This window comes from Ailuropoda melanoleuca, chromosome 11, assembly GCF_002007445.2.
Source record: "Ailuropoda melanoleuca isolate Jingjing chromosome 11, ASM200744v2, whole genome shotgun sequence".
NCBI lineage: Eukaryota > Metazoa > Chordata > Mammalia > Carnivora > Ursidae > Ailuropoda > Ailuropoda melanoleuca.
In genome coordinates this window covers 53,499,853-53,519,082 of record NC_048228.1, presented here as the reverse complement: position 1 = coordinate 53,519,082, position 19,230 = coordinate 53,499,853, and the positions used below count along the sequence as shown (strand labels likewise).

At 34.6% G+C, this 19,230-nt stretch overlaps 1 protein-coding gene across 5 annotated transcripts in view; it reads right to left on the bottom strand.

Moving 5' to 3' along the window:
- ANKRD17 (ankyrin repeat domain 17) overlaps positions 1–19,230 on the bottom strand; it is a 149,959-nt gene that overhangs the window by 120,759 nt on the left and 9,970 nt on the right. The window contains exon 1 of one of the 5 annotated variants that reach the window (XM_002930343.4): positions 44–304. The exons of the other annotated variants lie outside the window; for them this stretch is intronic. Within the exon in view, the coding sequence (XP_002930389.2) occupies positions 44–97 (54 nt within the window). The 5' untranslated portion in view covers positions 98–304. Of the gene's footprint in view, positions 1–43; positions 305–19,230 lie in introns of those variants that run through there. 5 annotated transcript variants of the gene reach the window in all.

Sequence of the window (19,230 nt, the reverse complement as noted above, 5' to 3'; positions counted from 1 at the left end):
GTTCAGATTTCAACTTTCATTTCATTTACAAACCTAGCCCTACCTCAAGAATGTCTTCTAGAACATATGCTTCCATTTCAGCCGCTGTCTCCACCATGTTTTATCAAACTGCCATGTTTCTTACTGCACTATGATTAGATCATTGCCAGCAGGAACACTCCTCTGTGTCAGCAAGGGAACAGGAAATGGAATGTTCTATTACATGCCTAAAGCAGCTTAGCTGTTCACTAGCCAGGCATCTACCAAAAGAGCAGGGGGTGACTCACTGTGTATTTTTTAAAGATACAGAAGCTCTATTCCAAAGCAAACTTCTGTCAAGTAATTTCAACAAACAAAATAAATAAAGTCCCCTATTTTACCATACCAAATTTTAAAATCCTAAAATTTCAAAAAAAGAAATAATTATACATTTTTTTAAAAGCTATTTAAACACGTCTGGCTTCCTGGTTGAACAAAAGAGGTTGAAGTGTGTTACGTAGCAATTTATCCTTAGTAAAGCCTTGTAGTGAGATTAATGGCTGTATTAAATACACAAAGAAGGAGGCAAGGTAACACCAAATTAGGAATTTGCTACATCAGGCAAATGTATTATGTAACATATACATTACAGGTGCTGACTTAAGGGTGTCAAAAATAATTCTTAATGTAGATTTTTTTTAATAGCAAATTGGTATTCTAGAAACTAATCTGTTTGGAAATACCTAAGATAATGAGATCAACATTCAACTGACTTACAAGTACTGAAGCAAGACCTAACACATCATGGTAATATTCATTTTCTAAGAAAGTCTTTAATTTCATTTACTAACCAAAGAATGGCCCTCCCCCCCAATCTTAAATATTACAAGAGACTAAAATATTTCAGATAAATGAAATTCAGAAAACACCATATCTGGATCATTAAACAGCAAACAGAGTTGGTGACTGACCACAGAGCCAGTTTATATTATATTCATTACTATAACTGATCCTCAATTTAGTAAAATTTGTTACCTTGTCAAATTTCTTCCTTATGTAATCTGGAATATGAAAAAATGCAATGGGAAAGGAGCAATGTTTTATGCTTTGTGGCAGAAATAAAATAACTGCGCACATGTAGGAGTGCCACACAAACTAAAACTGAAGTGATTCCTCAATGAACTGAGTAACCAATCTAATTATAATTCTAAGGTGAACAGTTCTTCTAGTCTAAATTTTCCTAACTAAAGAAAACGAATTTTTAAAGGAAAGGAAAAATAAAGGGGAAAAAATTAGAGGAGGGAGTTATTATTAACACATATGGCCAAATTTAAGCTGAGAAAAGTGAATGACATTGCCAGTAATGTCTCTTCAAAATGATGTCATGTTTCAGTGGAAAAGGATTTTGTAGTTCTCTTGGGCCTCAGGATATTTACCTATAAAACGGTATAGCACTCATTCAACATGAATATCTTCTGTATATCAGAAACTATTCTAGGTACAGTCAGTAAGGCATAAAATTTCTTAATATATGAGTATTAAATGAGAAAAATTATCTACTATTTAATACCTGATATTTAGGGGGTGCCCTTAATGTGTCAGGAAAAATGAGGCTTTTTTGTTAATAAACATGTTATTTAACCCTTATAATAACACTGCTAAGTGACAGTAATTTAAAATAATAACATTAAGAATTACATCATGCTTACTATATGCCACATCCCATTTTAAGTGCTTTGTATGTATTAACTGATTAATTCTCACAATAATACCAAAAGAAAGGTAGGAACTATTATCTCCATTCTACAGATACAGAAACTACAGCACAGGGGGGTTAAGAAATATGCCCAACTTATTCCCAACTAAGCTAATTAAGTTGAGGAGCTAGGATTTAAACCCAGGCAGTTGGCTCCAGAGTCTGTCCTCTATCTAATATACTTCCTCCAGGTAATATTATCTTCATTTTACGAATAAGGAAATCAAGTCTCAGAGAGGGTGCACAGTTTTATAGCAAGAGTTGGAATGCAAACTCAGAACAGTCTGACTCCAAAGGCTGTGCGGAATTAATGGAAAACAAATAATATTAAAAATGTTTTCCCCCAGGCCATATATAGTGCTTACATCTAAGTATGGCTATGCCTGGCATTTGTGAAGGCTTCTGAAACAAAATAATTTCCGTTGTTAAGACCTAGCTTAAGAGAAACTAGCAAAATGGCTTTTACTATTTCCGTTCTTCCAGGTCAATTATTTCTATGCATCAAACTGCTTCACCCTTAGATTAAGAGAAGTCAATAGCAAGGTTTTCTTTCTCAAATCTTCCTCCAACATAAGGAAGCACAGATAGGTTTGATTTCAAAGAACTCTTATGTTAGGTCACTTTTATTTCCCACAAACCAAGAATAGGCTTTCCAACTTTATTTGCTAAGGAATCAGGACACTTATGCCTCAAGTCAATTAAACCATTTACTCTCTCCTTCCCTTCTGTTCTAGGATTACAAGGTGCTTCTCTTATCTTTTTAGATAATTACTGTTAAGTTTTTATGAAAAAATATGTGATTACAGCTTTCCTTCAGAATTATGGATGTTTATACCCATCTATCATCTCTCTCTCTCTCTCTCTCTCCCACAGATCAGAAGCTTGAGGAAAGCAGGCAACATTCTGTCACCAATATACACTCAGGGCCAGCATTGTCTCTGGCATAGAGCAGGCACTTAAGCATTTGTTGATTGAACAACAAATGCCATGAATATAGGAATTGTGGGATATCCAGTAATGCATCCTAATTATTGCTACCACTAGGAATAATTTCTGATGACAAAAACATTTGTTCTGTGATTAGGTAACTGAAATAAGATATTAAAAATAAAACAATAAGCAGAATATATATTTCAGAATTTCTGTATTTTTTTATTAAACAAGCAAAACAATTGTTATTTTTATTTTATTTTCTGGTCCTTTTTGTTAATATGATGACCTGTGCCACAGTATAAAATACTCTGGGCAAAGGGTGTGAAAGAGATTCATATGTATCAGCCTTAAAATCCTATTTACTAAAGTGAGCCACCTTCCTTCTAGTTCAACCTCATCACCTAGGCAAAAAAACAAAAAACAAAAAAAAAAAAAACCACCTCTTCTCCCAATTGCCTAAACTGATTTCAATGGCACAAGGTCTTTCATTTTTTGCCAACAGAAAAAAGCATTAAAGTGCAAACAGTAATTAACATACACCAGTTATGCAAACAAATGCAAACCAACATATGTAAATAACAAATCATAAAAGAAAATGCTTACTAAAAATAAGATTCAAACGTCCAAAGTGAAGAGAAAAGCCTCTCATAAAAAAGGGAGGAAAGGACAACAGAAGTTCAATAAATACGAATATTGGAAGAAGGAAATCTTCTAGTACTACAATTTTTTTAGGACCAGCGCTGGTTTCTTTGAATAAGGAACAAGAAAACCACACACACACACACACACACACACACACACACACACACACACAATGTGTTGATGACAAGCAAGCAACATTATTTTGTATGACTTAACACTTTGTTTGATGTTTGTTCTCCCATATAAAACTCTTTTTAATCAAAAACTCCTTATAAAGGGAGTTTATTCGCATCAAATTTTGTTTCTTTTAAAAAGCCACATTTTCAAGCAAAAAAAGGACAGATATTGGTGGTAGGACAAATGCAACAATTTCACCCACCTACATAAAAGCAAACTACTAGAAAAATATATACAACTTCACCTCTCAAAATGTGTGAAATGTAATCTTACTTTGTAATACCTTTTTCTCTTTTCTACCTGTAAGTTACATTTTAGCAGAAATATGAAACCCAAGTGTGAAATAACCTGGACCAAGCATAAATGAGATACAGGTATTAAAGAATTAAACAGAATTTAAAAGACTAATAAAATCTGGTCAAATTTCTGAAAGCAACATTATTAAAACAATATTCTCTCGGGGCACCTGGGTGGCTCAGTTGGTTAAGTGTCTACCTTCAGCTCAGGTCATGATCCCAGGGTCCAGGGATCAAGTCCTGCATCAGGCTCCTTGTCAGCAGGAAGCCTGCTTCTCCCTCTGTCTGCAGCTTCCCCTCTTCCCCTGCTTGTGCTTGCTTTCGCGGGCTCTCTCTCTGACAAATAAATAAATAAAATCTTAAAACACACACACACACACACACACACACACACACACACAACACTATCTCCATGATTTTACCTTACATTTCTCCTGAACCAATCATGCCATAATGATAACTGAGAGTTCTAAATGTCTAATGTAGCACAGTGATATTCTTTTCATTACCACCATTGTTTATTTTTTATTAACTATGGTGTTTAAAGTAATACATGTTCATAGAAAACATTCACATATAAAAGAAAATAAAGAGAACAGTAAACCTACCTCTTAGCAACTCTTAGAAGGCACAATTAGTGTATTCTTCTAGAAATAATCTACATACGTGATGTATATCTTAAGATTACTCTTTATACAAATGGAAGCATATTATGCATATTTTTCTACATCCCCATTTTTAAAATTTAATACTACATGATAACTGTTTCAGGTTAGCACATGCAGGTCTACCGCTTTGATTTTGACAGCTGCTAAAATTTTCACTGAAGAACTATACTGTATTTAATCAGTTCCCTATTGATGGGTATTTGTGTTGTCTCTAATGTTTCATAACGCTGCAATGAGCATGCCCAAAGCAAGGGCACACATACTACACACGCCTAAATATAACTGTATGGTGCATTTCTGGATAGATATATCTATTTAAATTTTTATGCTACCATACTCTAAAGAAGTTGAATTTATATTTTGACAGTGAATGAGACTGTTTCCATAAAAATATTAAGTATTAATGATACAAATCTATTAAAAAACCCAGATCAGAAATCAGCATCAGTTTTTAAAACACGTATCTAGATTTATCCTTAGTTCCTCATCATCTCCACTTTTCAAGGAATCTCAAATTAAAGTTATACCTTTTCTAATTTCTGCCCCTTATCAAAATGATTCACATAAATTCGTTCCCTGACAGATTAGGAACCTCAATTGCTATTTACCAAAAGAGAAGAGAAGAGAAGAGAAGAGAAGAGAAGAGAAGAGAAGAGAAGAGAAAAGAGGCAACAATGCAGTTTCTATCTATATACATGTATTTGGAGAAGAGAAAAAAATGGGGAGGAAAATAACTTTTTAAAAATTTTTAAAAAGGGGCACCTGGGTGGCTCAGTCAATTAAGTGTCCAACTTGATCTCAGCTCAGGTCATGAGTTCGAGCCCTGTACTGGACTCCATACTGGGTGTGGAGCCTACTTAAAAATAAATGAATAAAATAAGAAACTAAAATTAAAAAAAAGTTACATCTACTTCTGCTAAAATACAAATTCCATTCAGGTTTAATTGGTTCTTTAACTTAGGAGTAAACTGTGAAGTTTCTGCCAGAATTTAGTATTCCAAAGATACAGAATTCTTTGGGTATGTTCTCACTGAAGTAAAATAATTAAATATTGTTGGATATATTTGTTTCCCTTCCATATTTATTTCAAACTACTCATTTTTAAGCATAATATTCTAAAGTAATCCTTCCATCATTATAAAAAAAATCAAATACACAAGAAGACAGAGCCACACATAAGCAATTTTTATTAACATAAAGAGCACTGAACAGTTTCTATCTCAGTTTCTCGACATACATTCCAGTGCCAAATCTGATAATAATATTTTAAAATAAGAATGATTAAACCTTCACTAGAACCTCCGTACCAAATGTTAACAGTTGGACATGCTTCTGGGTATGTGCAGGAATACCAAAAAGGTTTAGGTAATGAAGGATTAAGTAAGGATATTTAAAATTATAACCTCATAAATAAAATAATGCAAAGGCCATCCAGCAGTATATTCCAAACTGAGGCTAAAGGTATGAAATATTTTATAATAATTTATTTTATTGCATAAATAAAATTTTTCTCAAGGCTAATATTATAAAAAGCCCTAGCAAACTATTTTTTTTGAAAGATCATCATTAGCATTTTCTTCATGCATTTATACAAATATTTCTGTGCTTACTAGGTGACAGGCCTTATACTGCATAACTGATATAGATTGACAAAGTCAGTCAACCTCCAAGTGTCTATAATCTAGAAAAACTTGAATCTGTTTCTCCAAAAGTTTAAAGTCAAAATCCTCAATGATCTCTTTTTCCTCTTCTATGACTTATACTCCCTTTCCCTTTTTCTTTAATCCAACTAATAAACAAAACCTAAAACTCCACTTTGAATAGGACAGAAAATATCAATTTACTTAAATAAAATATTTCATCCAGATGTGTCCTATGTACAGAATGGAATACAAGCACAGTCTTGTCCAAATATAAGTAACATAGCAAGCTAAGTAAGAAACAAAGCAGCTTGTCCCTCTTTTCACATCTCCAGTAACAGTGTGCCTGTTGGACAGTTGCATTTGTTGTCTCTACACAGAATGGGTAACACCATGAATTCATTCTTTTTCTAGTATTTCACAATAGGTTCTATGTATACAAAATTAATAAAATATTTATTGTTTTTAGGTCACATTCACCCCCCCAATTTGTCTGTACTGTACATTTTCAAATAAAAATTTAAAAAGCACAATATAAAAGAAATTAGTTATTTTAATGTTATTTTTGTTTCAAATAGGCTAAATCTACTGATAGTACAGCACTCTCAATTTGGTCAGCAACACATTAGCTGTCTTCTGCTCCAAAGCAACAAGTATCTCCAATAAAAAGAAATACACTACACACACAACCCCCCCCCCCCCCCCAGCCACACACACACATACACATTGCACAGGCAGAGTGGTAGAGAAAGAAGAGGGGCTGAGGATAAAAATACAAATTACAAAAAAAGACTTAGGTCGAAAACCAACTTTTTAGAGTCACCAATTTCTACGACCCTTCTGAAGGACAACTGTCCTACTCTAGGAGACTGAAGAAACAGCTCCAGGTAACATGCTTAAGATAGTATCAAAGGCATGGAAAATAATTAGGGTGTAAAAACTATCCAAGTAACCTTGGAATTCTAATACCGTCACTGGCTCTCCTCCTTTGGTTCCTGGATGGTTTGGGGTCACTGGCAACAAGCTCCAATCAGTCTGGTCTCTCATAATGCCGGTAACCATTCGATTTCTAGGCTAATATATTCATAAAAAATCTTGAATGGTTCGTCAGCAAGCAATTACTGCAAATATCAATAGACTGACTACTCTTTCAGGTTCATAACTCCATCTCCTAAAGAAATGTATTACATTAAATTCTCTTTATCCACCTAAGGCTAGGCCAAAAATTACAAAACAGAGTATCATTCTCTATTCCACTAACCTAATCCTGACCATAGATAAAAAATCTTTAAGGAGCTTCACATAAAGAGAATCTCAGAGCATAACTGACTTTCCAAAGTTCCCAAAGTGGATCACAGACAGGATCCCAACACGGCCTTCCTACACACACACACACACACACTGATTTCATTCTATATAACCAAACTATCTCTTTGGTCCTTATGAAGCTATATCAAACACAATTACCTGCTACTATTACTTTCAACGTCCCCCACAAAATTCAGATATCCAGTTTTACTACCAAATCTCCAACAAAAAATAACACAATATAAGAAAACAGAAGGCAGTATTTACCAGTTTTTATGTCTGTAATGGATATCTTACCAGCATGCTTTATGAAATCAAATTTAACCCACATTCATATCTTTCGATACCTCTATCACCAATTTCTTATCAGAATCAAATATTTTTAGAAAGCCTATCAACTTCCATACTCTTAAAGCACATATATGCCAATGTCTCTCAATGAAGGCAGTCAATACTGTTTAATTCAGTAGACACTGAGTAACTAATATCTTACAGATTATTTAAAAGCATAACTTAACTGCCAAACATAACTTTATACTTAGTATGTTTTTGAATGCTTAAGGAAACCATTGCCCTCTTACACAAATTCCACAATTTCCAGTAAAACATAGTTTTTAAAGTATTTCTCACAATTATTTTAAAGGTATACATTTACATAACTGCATTTTTTTTTTTAGCACTCCAACTTACTTAAAAAACTATGCAGAATATAAGTAGATAATATACGTGGGTCTTAGAATCTTTTGCAGTTTACACTTTCAATACTTAAAGGTATATAATACCATAAAATTTTATATTCTTTAGAATCACATCTGCAGAACACACAAGGAGAAATCTGCTTCCCATAAATCATTTCTGAAGCAAGACTCAAAAAGCTTCAAAAATATATATATGTATATAGATACAGCATATACAGGATGCTAACCCACCTTACACTGAAATAGCATCAAAATAAAATTAATTCTAAAACAAACAAAATTAATTCTCTCATTCAACAAATGTCTGGCTAGGGTCATAATATCACTGCCATCTCTAGAAGGATAAAAAAGGCCATTTCTATTGACATCTTCCTTCTTCCAAAATACACATCCTGCCTTTAGTAGCTGTGGCTCTCCTTGATCACATGATTTCTTCCTTATAAACAAACCAGGCTTCTAATCCTGGTCTTCAATACATCAAAGAAAATGTCATCTTATAAAGAGTCATTGGCAGGAAGAAGGTCTCCAAATTTTCCCATATATCCAAATTTTTAACAATAAATATTTTTTTTTAGAAAGAATCATGGAGAGGATTCAGAAGTTGACATATAAAATCAAGAATATATGCCAGTCAAGAAATAATTATGCAATCTACATAAAAAACAGCCACATTAGTATTCTATGCAACTTTCTAACGTCCTGGAATTAATCCCTATTGTGTCTTCTATTTCTACCTCAGTTTCTAAAAACCATGTACCCCTGAAATGCCACTTTGTAAATAAAGGCATTATTATCTAACTAGGTAGATGCAACTTCTGTAATCCTTTTAATGTTATAAATGTGATGCATACAAGTGAGATTTTTTCAAAATTTAAAGGCCACAAAGGCACAAAATGAACATTTTTGTACCTGCCTGCATCAAATTGGCAATACATTGTTACACTGCTAATAGACTTCTAGTGTGGTTACCAGCTTAACTTTAATACTATTTTACTTCTGTTTCCTATTTCAGCATTTTTATGTTATCTATTGACTGTCCACTGACAAAATAAGCACTGACCCTTCCTCTGTTGCCCTCAATCTCCTATAAATTAATAGGTTATTTATTCTTTTTTATATTATAAAGTTTTATAATGCATTCTACTCCGTAACCTTAATTAAACCTATTTATATATCTTCTAAGTGGATTCTAAAAATTCAAAATCAATTAAGTACAGTTACAACATGCCTAGGTAAATACTAAACACCGAAGGAAATATAATTTTACATCATTTAGATGTTACTGACTGAAAGAGAATTGTCCATGTATCCCAGTCAGATGACACTGTTGAATTTTCCTAGGTTTCTTCAGGACTTTTTGAAGGCCCAAGATTGCCACTGTAAGTACCAGTTTCCTCCCACCCACACTGCTCTACCACCATATCCTCTATCTTGGACTGTATTTTTCATTGTACTATGGTATCTCAAATATTGTCTTATAAGGTGCATAGTTTCTCCAAGTATAAAAAACGTACTTGTCCTTCTATGATAAGTACCATGGTTGAGTATAGAAAATTTAGGTCCAAATTTTTTCCCCCAAATGTGAAGATACTGTTCAACAGTCTTCAAGCATTCATCGAGGTTGCTAGGAACCCAGTCATTTCATTTTCCATCTGTTATTCCATCTCTGTGACAGTAATTGAGGATTTTCTTTTTATCCTTAGAGTTCTGAAATTTTACCAGATGTGTCTAGATGTAGATCTTTTTCCATTCATCTGCTTGGTACTAGATGGGCTCTTTCAGTCTGAAATTCATTATCTTTCTTCCAGCTCATGACATTTTCTTCAATTATTTCTTTCATAATTTTTTCCTTCCCACTGTTCTGTTCTCTGCTTCTCATATTTATGGATGTGAAAACTTTGTGATGTAAGATATTTTCCGGATCTCTTTAATTTTCTCTCAATTTTTCCAGATCTTTTTCTTTTTGCTTTATATACACAGAGATTTCCTCCTCTTTAGCTCCAAACCAACAACTCAGTCTTGATTCATGCTAAATTGTTTTTTAGCCCACCCATTAAAATTTTTCTTTATAATTTTCAAAATCTTCTCTGGTTCTCTGCCCCTTTTTCAATGAAACTACGATTAATGATTACAAATCTTAAATGAAATACCAATTACAGTTTTTCTTTGAAGTTTTCCTGTGAATTAAATCTGACGTCAGTTGTTCTTTTATTCATCTTAATCCTCTTCCATCTCGATTCTCCTCAATTGTCTGATTATCCTTGTCTGTTTATATTGGCAAATGAAAAGATTACTTTAGAGAGTATTGGAAGCCAAAGTGGGCTTTCTCTGAGATTGTTCAAGTTTGTTTACCCAAGTGGCTTCTCCCTTAAAAGGCAGAGTAGTACTATACAAGCAGGCAGGGCATATTAATAAGGCATCCAAGCAAGGTACCTGCACAGGAAGTCAAGCTCGCTGGGAACTGTCAAAACTGTTTTCCTCTGGAGTAGCATGCTTTAGCGTCTCTGCTTCTCTCTCAGATTCCAACATCTCAGTAGGTGTCCTACTAAATTGTTGGTCTACTTCCCTAAGGGCACAGTCCTTAGATTTCAGGCCTGAGGGCAGGCATCACTGCCAGCAGAGCTGTTTAGGCTGGAGAAAGGGCGGGAAGGAGGTCCAACTAAAGCATTTTGGAAAATAATTCTTTTAAAAATTCTTGATTATTACCCAATTACCCACTACTGTTCTTTGTTATTTGTTGATTCCAAGCTTGAAGCCTTTCCAAGGTTCCCCTAGGAAAACCTGAGCTTACCTCTGGTATCTTGGGTTCCATTTCTTCCGAGATTTTGCTGTCAATCCGATCCTGTGAACTTTCTATCTTCTTCAAAATTTCTGGTCCTCTGATGGTACCTGTAGTGGACTGTGAACTGTAATTTTACTGCTCAACATGCTCTCTCTCCTCCCCCTTTTCCTAGTAACATAACCCCTCTTGTCTGTGGGGAAAATAGTCCATGTGATTTAGGAGATGATTTCTTCCCAACCACCACAGAGGTGGCCACATAACTTAGGTCTGGCTAGAATATCCCATCCCCCTTTCCTTTGGCAGCCATCATTGCCTGGCTGAAAATAAAGCTAAAACAGAAGAAAAGAGAGACTAAAAATGTTGAGAGAAACAGTACTGATGACATCATTCAAATCTGGATTTATCCACACCTAGGTTGGATCTTCTCCATTCCTTCCCCACATACATGCAAATGTACATTAAAGTCACAGAGCTAATGAGGTCCTCTTGCTCCTCCTTAAGGCAGTTTGACCAATATAATAACATCTCTTCCCGCTTTTCAGGACTGCCGTTTAATTCAATCCTTATACAGTATCAGTGGGACACTGGGAAAAAAAGGAAGTTAAAGGAATGTGTTCAATCCACCATATTTAAAAGAAAAGTTGCGACAGTAACTATAAAATAAGCCTGAAGAAATAAAATCAATGCTTTATGGTTTGATGTTAAACATATAATGAGGAAATAAGCTGTAAACTTTACTAAGTACATGTTATCATTCCATAACACATCCTTCACACCTCGAGGAGTAAAAAAGCAGACATAAAAACCAATTAATTCTCAAAGAGTTTTTTCTGAGTCAAGATTCCAGTGTTCAAAAGAAAAAGAGCAAAGGAGGAAAGGTGATAGTAATGTAAAATTTTCTAATCTATTACTGTTAAAAAAAAAAAAAAAAACCTCTCTGAATGGTTATATAGTGGCAACCCCTGAAAGAAAAATTCTGTAGCTACTGGTGTGATTATTGGGGCAGAGGTAGGGAAATGTTGCTTATTTTCAATTTTAGAGGTGATAAAAAGTACAGATGGTCACTGAACTCCTCAATGGATAATAAAAGATGAAATCTAGTACTCTTCACCTAAGGTTCACAATTAATGGTTCAAAGACGTTACGCCTTAGTAACGTCTCCTAAAACAATATGCAAGATGCTGTATCTATGTTTAAGCTCATTTTGGGGGAAAATAGGTCCACAGTTTTTATCAGAATCTAATAACTAAAATTCATGACCTAAAAAAGGTAAAGAAAACTGCTCCTGACTGAAAAAGAACAATGACAACTTCATTCAAGAATTTTATGTAATAATTAAATCCAGAAAAACATCTAATGAATACCTCCAACATGTAAAACAGTGTTTTAGATGTATAGATTATATTTATTCTTTAAAAAAACTATTAGGAAGAAAATCATTAGCCCCAATAGGAATGAAAATAACGAGGTTAAGCAGTAACTTTCCCAAAGTCACACAGTATTAAAGCAGGATTCAAAAGCAAGTTTCCCAACTTGATTTCAAACTCTTTCCATAAATGCTTTTTTCCAGGAGAAATATTCATAAGAAAAGAAATACAAAGGCAATGGGTTATTTCATAATGAAATGTAATTTTATGTCAGGCACAGAAATTGTTAAGTACTAACATGCCTGTGGTTTAATGAAAGTAGAATCTGACCCTTATTACTAATTGGCTTTTGATTAAGATATTCAGGAAAACTTCTGTGTCTGGTAGTGAAGTCAGGAGGATCCTACTATTTGATTAAGATGTATGAATCTTAACACTGAAGGCTGACTAAGCCAATGAATGGGTTCTCTAGCCAAGCAAAGCGGCTCTTCTGGGTTCCATGGGATATACAACGAAGTTGCTCATGCATGGAGGACAAAAAGCTGAAATGCCAAACCCTTGTTTTTTTAAATATATTTTGGCATAAAAGACAAGAGGATCTGCGGATAAGGCTAAATAAGAACTTCCACATATGAAAAGACCTAGCACACACTAAGGCACATTCACAACTTAAAACATATTCTAGTACTTGGATGTGGCCAAGAGAACTCAGGTACTGGAATTTGGGTTGGAGCAGAAAACTGGGTCAAATGAGGGAGAGGATCTTGGACTGTGAGGTAAAGGTTACAGATGATGCAAAATAAGAAAAGAAATTAAGTACAAATGAAAAAACAATCCACAAAGCAAGTTAGAGAATGGGAATTATAGAAACAGACCCATTCACCTTTGGTCTAGTACTTTCACCAGCGGAATATATCCTACCAAAATACAGAAACGTATACACAAAGATATGTATTATCAAGAAGAGTCCACTGTAGTATTATTTGTAATGACAGAACACTGAGTACATCCAAAACACCGGCTACAAACACTGTATAAAACCAGGGAAGACATGATTCCTGACAAAAGAATACTCCCCAACCATTAAAGGAAACAAGAAACTATATATGTATTTATATGGAAAGAGTATGATAAACTATTAATTTAAAAAATTTCAAAACATTTTTATAATGGCCACATTCATACAAAACGAGAATTTTACATAAATATACATGTGGACAAATGTGTGAAAATGCGTAGAAAAAGCATGAAATTACATACACTTAAGATTTATACCTTAGGATGTAGAAGAAGGGAGATTTTCAACTATTATACCTTATCTTCCTCTACTATTTAAATTTTTACAGTTTACATTTACTACATGACTTAATAAAAATAGAAAAAACATAATGCAATCTCCCTTAAGATTCTTCCCACACAAAAAAATTAGAAAGAAAACAAAACAAAATACTATACTTTAGTATCATGACTTCATACTCTATCACAAGTTTGATTCAAAAGATGTGTCATACTGCCAATGAAATTAAAATTTATCTAGCTTGAATCTTCAGCTCTTCCATTCTGTCATTTCTTGAAAAGCAACTACATTGAGTTTTAAATAATTCCTGGTTTACTCGAAATATACTTCAAAAACATGAAACAAAACTAAAGAACACTGGAATGATAATACTAAAACACATTCATAGAATTTTAAAGTCTTGCCCTAAATGTGTATGGAAATGTTTGAGTCCAAAGACAGCCTAGTTAAGACTAATGGCATCACAAATCAATAAGAAAACTATATAGTTGCTGTCACTATTCTTATCTTCTTCATAAAAGCACCTGTACTTCATTAGTAGATATCTGTAAGGGAGGGAAGAAAGGAAAGAAAGAAGCCAAGCCTGCTTAGAGCTTCAGAGTTAGGAGAAAAAAAAAAAAAAAACTGTTTCAAAAGACCACTGACTACATTAAACAAAAAATATGGAAAATAACTTTGTTAACCATAAAACCCTGCAGATGTTAGCTATGTGTCAAAAAGCAGAGGAAGCTGTTTACTACAAACAACTAATTTTAGTACATGGGACTTAAGGTTATACAAATGCAGCACACATAAAGATGTATATAATGAGCAGATATAATCCAACCTACTGCTCTGTTGTCCAAATATATGAAATACAGGTAGTACTTCAAAGAGTGGGAAAGGATAGACTGAAATAGCCAAATCAACTCATTAACCATTTAGAAATATAAGACTAAGTTCCTATCTCCCTACATAAGCCAATTTAAATTTAAAAGACATAAATTCAGTGTAAAAAACAAGAGGTAGAACAGCCAAAGGTGGAAACAACCCAAATGTATACCGATGGATGAATAAACAAAATGTGGTATATACATACAAAGAATTATTCAGTCTTTATTAAAAAGGAAGGAAATGTCCCATATGCTACAACATGGATGAATCTTAGGGACATTATGCTAAGTAAAATAAGTCAATCACAAAAAATGATTACTATATGATTCCATTTATATTAGTCATCTAAAGTAGTCAAATTCATAGAAACAAAGTAGAATGGTAGTTGCCAGAAGATGGGTAAAGAGGTAAATGAGGAATTGTTTAAGTTTCTGAGGAGTTTCAGTTTTGCAAGATGAAAAAATTCTAGAGATCTGCTGCACAACAATGTGAATATACTCAGCCCTACTGAACTGTACACTAAAATGGTAATTTTTTTTGTTGTGTTGTTTACCACAATTACATTTTTCTCAATTACAAAAGAATTAAGAGGTATGCATTAAATTACTTAGGCCAGTTTTAAAAATTATGAAACTATAAAGAGATCAAATAAAGTGCTTGATCAAACTCCTTTCTAACATCCAAGTGGCAAATATGGCTAAGAGCACAACACTGAAGATTAAAAAGAAAAAGAATGCATAAAATTACATCTGTCACGCACAAATCTTTATAAGACGACGTAGCAAAGGAATAGAGTTGGGGCGCCTGGGTGGCTCAGATGTTTAAACATCTGCCTTCGGCCCAGGTCATGATCCCAGCGTTCCCAGTGTCTGGGAAGGAGCCCCGCACAGGGCTCCCTGCTCAGCAGGAAGCCTGCTTCTCCCTCTCCCCACTCCCCCTGCTTGTGTTCCCTCTCTCGCTGCTTCTCTCTCTGTCAAATAAATAAATAAAATCTTAAAAAAAAAAAAAAAAAGAAAAGAAAAAAGAAAAACTCAACAGAATAAACTGACTTAATATAAAAAATCAGTTTAATGACCACATATACAAGATCAAAATATCAAAATCAATAGTTTCCTATACTCCAACAATAACTAATTACAGAGTGTAATGGAAGAAAAAATACCATGCATGCTAGTAATAAGAACTAGAAAATAATCAGAAATAAACCACCCAAAATGTGCAAAATCTATATAAAAACTATAAAATTTTATTAAACACAGATGAAGGGCCTGAAGAAAATAGAGCCATGCCATGTTTCTGGATGGAAATGCTCAGTATTATACATCTATTTCTTCACAAATTAATCCATATTTCAATCTAATTCCAATTAAAATCTCAATGGGCATACTTTATGGCAGTTTACAAAAGCCATCTGACAAGCCATCTGAAACTCTTGACAGATCAATGAGGAAGAACTGCCTTCTAAGATATCAAAACATTCTAACATACCAGGTAGAGCCATATGAAATCACAGAGATTTGATGACTCCCCATGTACAAAAAGAACAATATCAAAAGGTACAACCTAGTAACAAAAACTGATGTGGACACAGGAATAAAAAAATAGCTATTATTAATCTGGGAATGTTAAACACTCAAATTCCCCTACTCCCACCACCCACAAATCCCTTTCTAAGTGGTAAGAAACAGAGTCCACTAAAATATTTAATACTAATAAAGCTTGGTTGAAGGCCAAGAGGACCTCCTATTTCTTACTCCAGTAGCAGTCATAGGAAGAAAACTGAGAGAGAGGGTGGAGAAGAGGAGAGGTGTAGGGAGGAAAAGTTTCTTTCAACAACCCTGAACAGGAAAGGATACCCAAGCTGAAACCCACAGGCTGGAAAACTAACCACCTCTGTTATGCAGTACCAAACCATTTAGTAAAACTCTTGCCTGCAATAATGGGGAGGGCATATTACATGACTCACAAGTGTGCATAGCTGTAAGAAAAGCAGTTAGAAAAACTCAGAATATTGGTAGGTATTGGCTGTTTAAAGAACTAGCAAAAACATCAGCTCAATCACGAGTAAGGCAGTTTGTGAACAGAGACAGACGTAAACACAGTGCCACTGAGAGAAGCTCTCTCAGTAGCAAATGCTAACCGAGTCCAATAAATTGAGCCTCTCAGGTTAGGGAAGGCAGGACTTTTGTGCTCCAAATATACCGAGAGGCCTTTGTGACCTCAAAGGTTCTTTGCCACAGAGTAGCAAGTGAATGAAGAGTGTCTCTTTCCCACCTGTGATGGGTTTTGATGTGTTAACTTGGTTAGCCTAAACTAAGAGGAAGGGAAGGCAAGCAACCATTTTGTAAATACTTTCTCTCAGGTATTCAAACACTAATCTAGGTGCTGCTGTGGAAGGGTCTGTAGATGTAATTAAAGTCCCTAATCAGGTGACTTTTAAACTAGAGTGATCATCCTTAGTTAGCCTGACCTAGTACGTGAGGTCTTAAAAGAGATTGGGCTCTTCCTGGCAAATGAGACTCCAAATAGCAGCTGAGTCTGTAACTGTCCTCCCTTCCCCAGATCTTCCTCTCCTAACTGCCTAGGGAGAACAGTATCAGCAAATGCCCATGGGTTCTAGCCTGCTTGAGCTCTTCCCTTCCCAAATGCCTACCTTACAAATTTCAGACTTAGCCAGCTCCCAAAACTGTAATCCAACTCCCTGTAATAAATCTTTTAATACCTCCCTCCCTCTCTCTCTCTCATATATAAATCTATTTGTTCTACTTCTCTGGTTAAACCCTGACTGATATACCATTCAAGCCTATTATTTTAGATGTCCACAAGGTAGCCCAGTAACATAGGGAAAGAAGAACAGGCCTAGCACAGAGACTAGTACAAGAATGAGATTTCACAAATTATGACTAAAAGAGATCTTCTGCTGAAGATAATGTCATATGGTACTGACTTAAAGAAAACAGAACAGAAATCTATTACGTTTTTGAAAGAGTTTTACCACCGAACTACATAGGCCTATAAAAACCTATGATTGAACCTTAAATAACCCTGCAGCTCCTTAACCTATACCAACTGGCAGGGAACTATAAAAGTTGTGCAATTCCTGGGGATGTCATATTCTTGAATGCCTACTACTTCAGATGTGGCAAAGGAAAATAACAAACAAGGAAGGATCACCTAAGAACAAAGCCAAGGATACACACAACAGTCAAAAGGGCATTCCTCCCATAGAGCAAAATCAAAGTTTAACCAAGGAATTTATATAGTTGCCAAAGCAGAGTCTTCTGTCCAGAAGGATTTCAGTATTAATATAGACCAACAACTGCTGTCTATTTCTATTCTTTCCTTCTCCAAAGAAGCATCCTTATGATTATCCTATTCCTATTCACCACTGTGCAACGGGTGAGACACATTATTTATTGTTTTATAGATTACTGGCTGAATTAAGAGAAAAAGAAATATGTAGATATCTGTCATGTTGAGTTACATCTAGTAACTGGATGGAACTTTGGAGTCATATTCTTGAGAAAGGAAGAAAAGTATGTGTTAGAAGAAAGGTTTGTACAAAAGTTGGGTTACCAAAAGGTTCATACGCAAGAAGAAAGGTTTAAATTGGACATACACACTTGATAGTCACTAGCATATATATAAATACACAAGACTAGATAAGATTACCTAAGAAGTGAGAACATACAAGACCAAAAAGGGCCCAGGACTGAGCAACGAGGTACTAAATAATCAAAGAATGTACACTGAGGGGAATAGGAGGAAGAAAGAAGACCAAAAATTAAAAATAAATAAATAAATAAAAAGCAGCTAGTAATGTAGAAACAGAAGAAGGTGGTATTACATAAGCAAGAGAACAGCATTTTTTAAGAGGCAAAAATTGGCCAACAAGGTCAAATGCTACTAAAAAGAGTAAATAAGAAATGGACACAATTAAATATTATATGCAAAAAGATATCTGCGTATCTTTCAAAAACAAGCCACAGCAGTATCAAAAGAAAATTTCTAAGAATATTTTCTTAAAATACTGGGGTGAAGGTCGTCAGAAATCATAAAAGAATAAGTCATTTTACTTCACAAAAATAAAATGTTTCTATATTGTGAAAATACTATAAACAGAGAAGAACAAATACTGTTTAGGATTATTACGCATAAATATAAATAGCACCAACAATCAAAGAAAAAGACAATTCTAATAGAATAAGTAAAGGATATAACAGGAAATTTTCAAAAGAAATCCAAATGAAAAATAAAAATTAAAATTTACTCAATGTCAATAGTACTCAGGAAAATCAAAACAAAAACAAAACACTGTTTTTTGTTTAACACATTTTAAAAACTAAGATTGCTCATTTCCAATAATATTCTTAGTACCCTGTTGATGGAAGTAAAACTTGGGAGTATTTATTACATTTAACATGTGCATAACCTCTGGCCCAGCAATTCTTTCCAGGAATCCATCCCAAAGAAATATTTTTATATGCAAAAATAACTGTAAAAAGACATTCACTTCAGCATTATACATGTAATAGCAATGTACTGAAAACAATCAAAATGTCTACCAATATAGGGGCACCAGGGCGGCTCAACTGGTTAAGCATCCAACTCTTGGTTTTGGCTCAGGTCATGATCTCACTCAGGGTTGTGAGATCAAGCACCGCATCCCGCTCCAAGTCGGCCTGAGATTCCCTCTCTCCCTCTCCCTAAACCCCTCCCCCTGCACGTGGGCAGGCACGCGCTCTCCCCCTCTCTTTAAAATAAATAAATCTTGGGGCGCCTGGGTGGCACAGCGGTTAAGCGTCTGCCTTCGGCTCAGGGCGTGATCCCGGCGT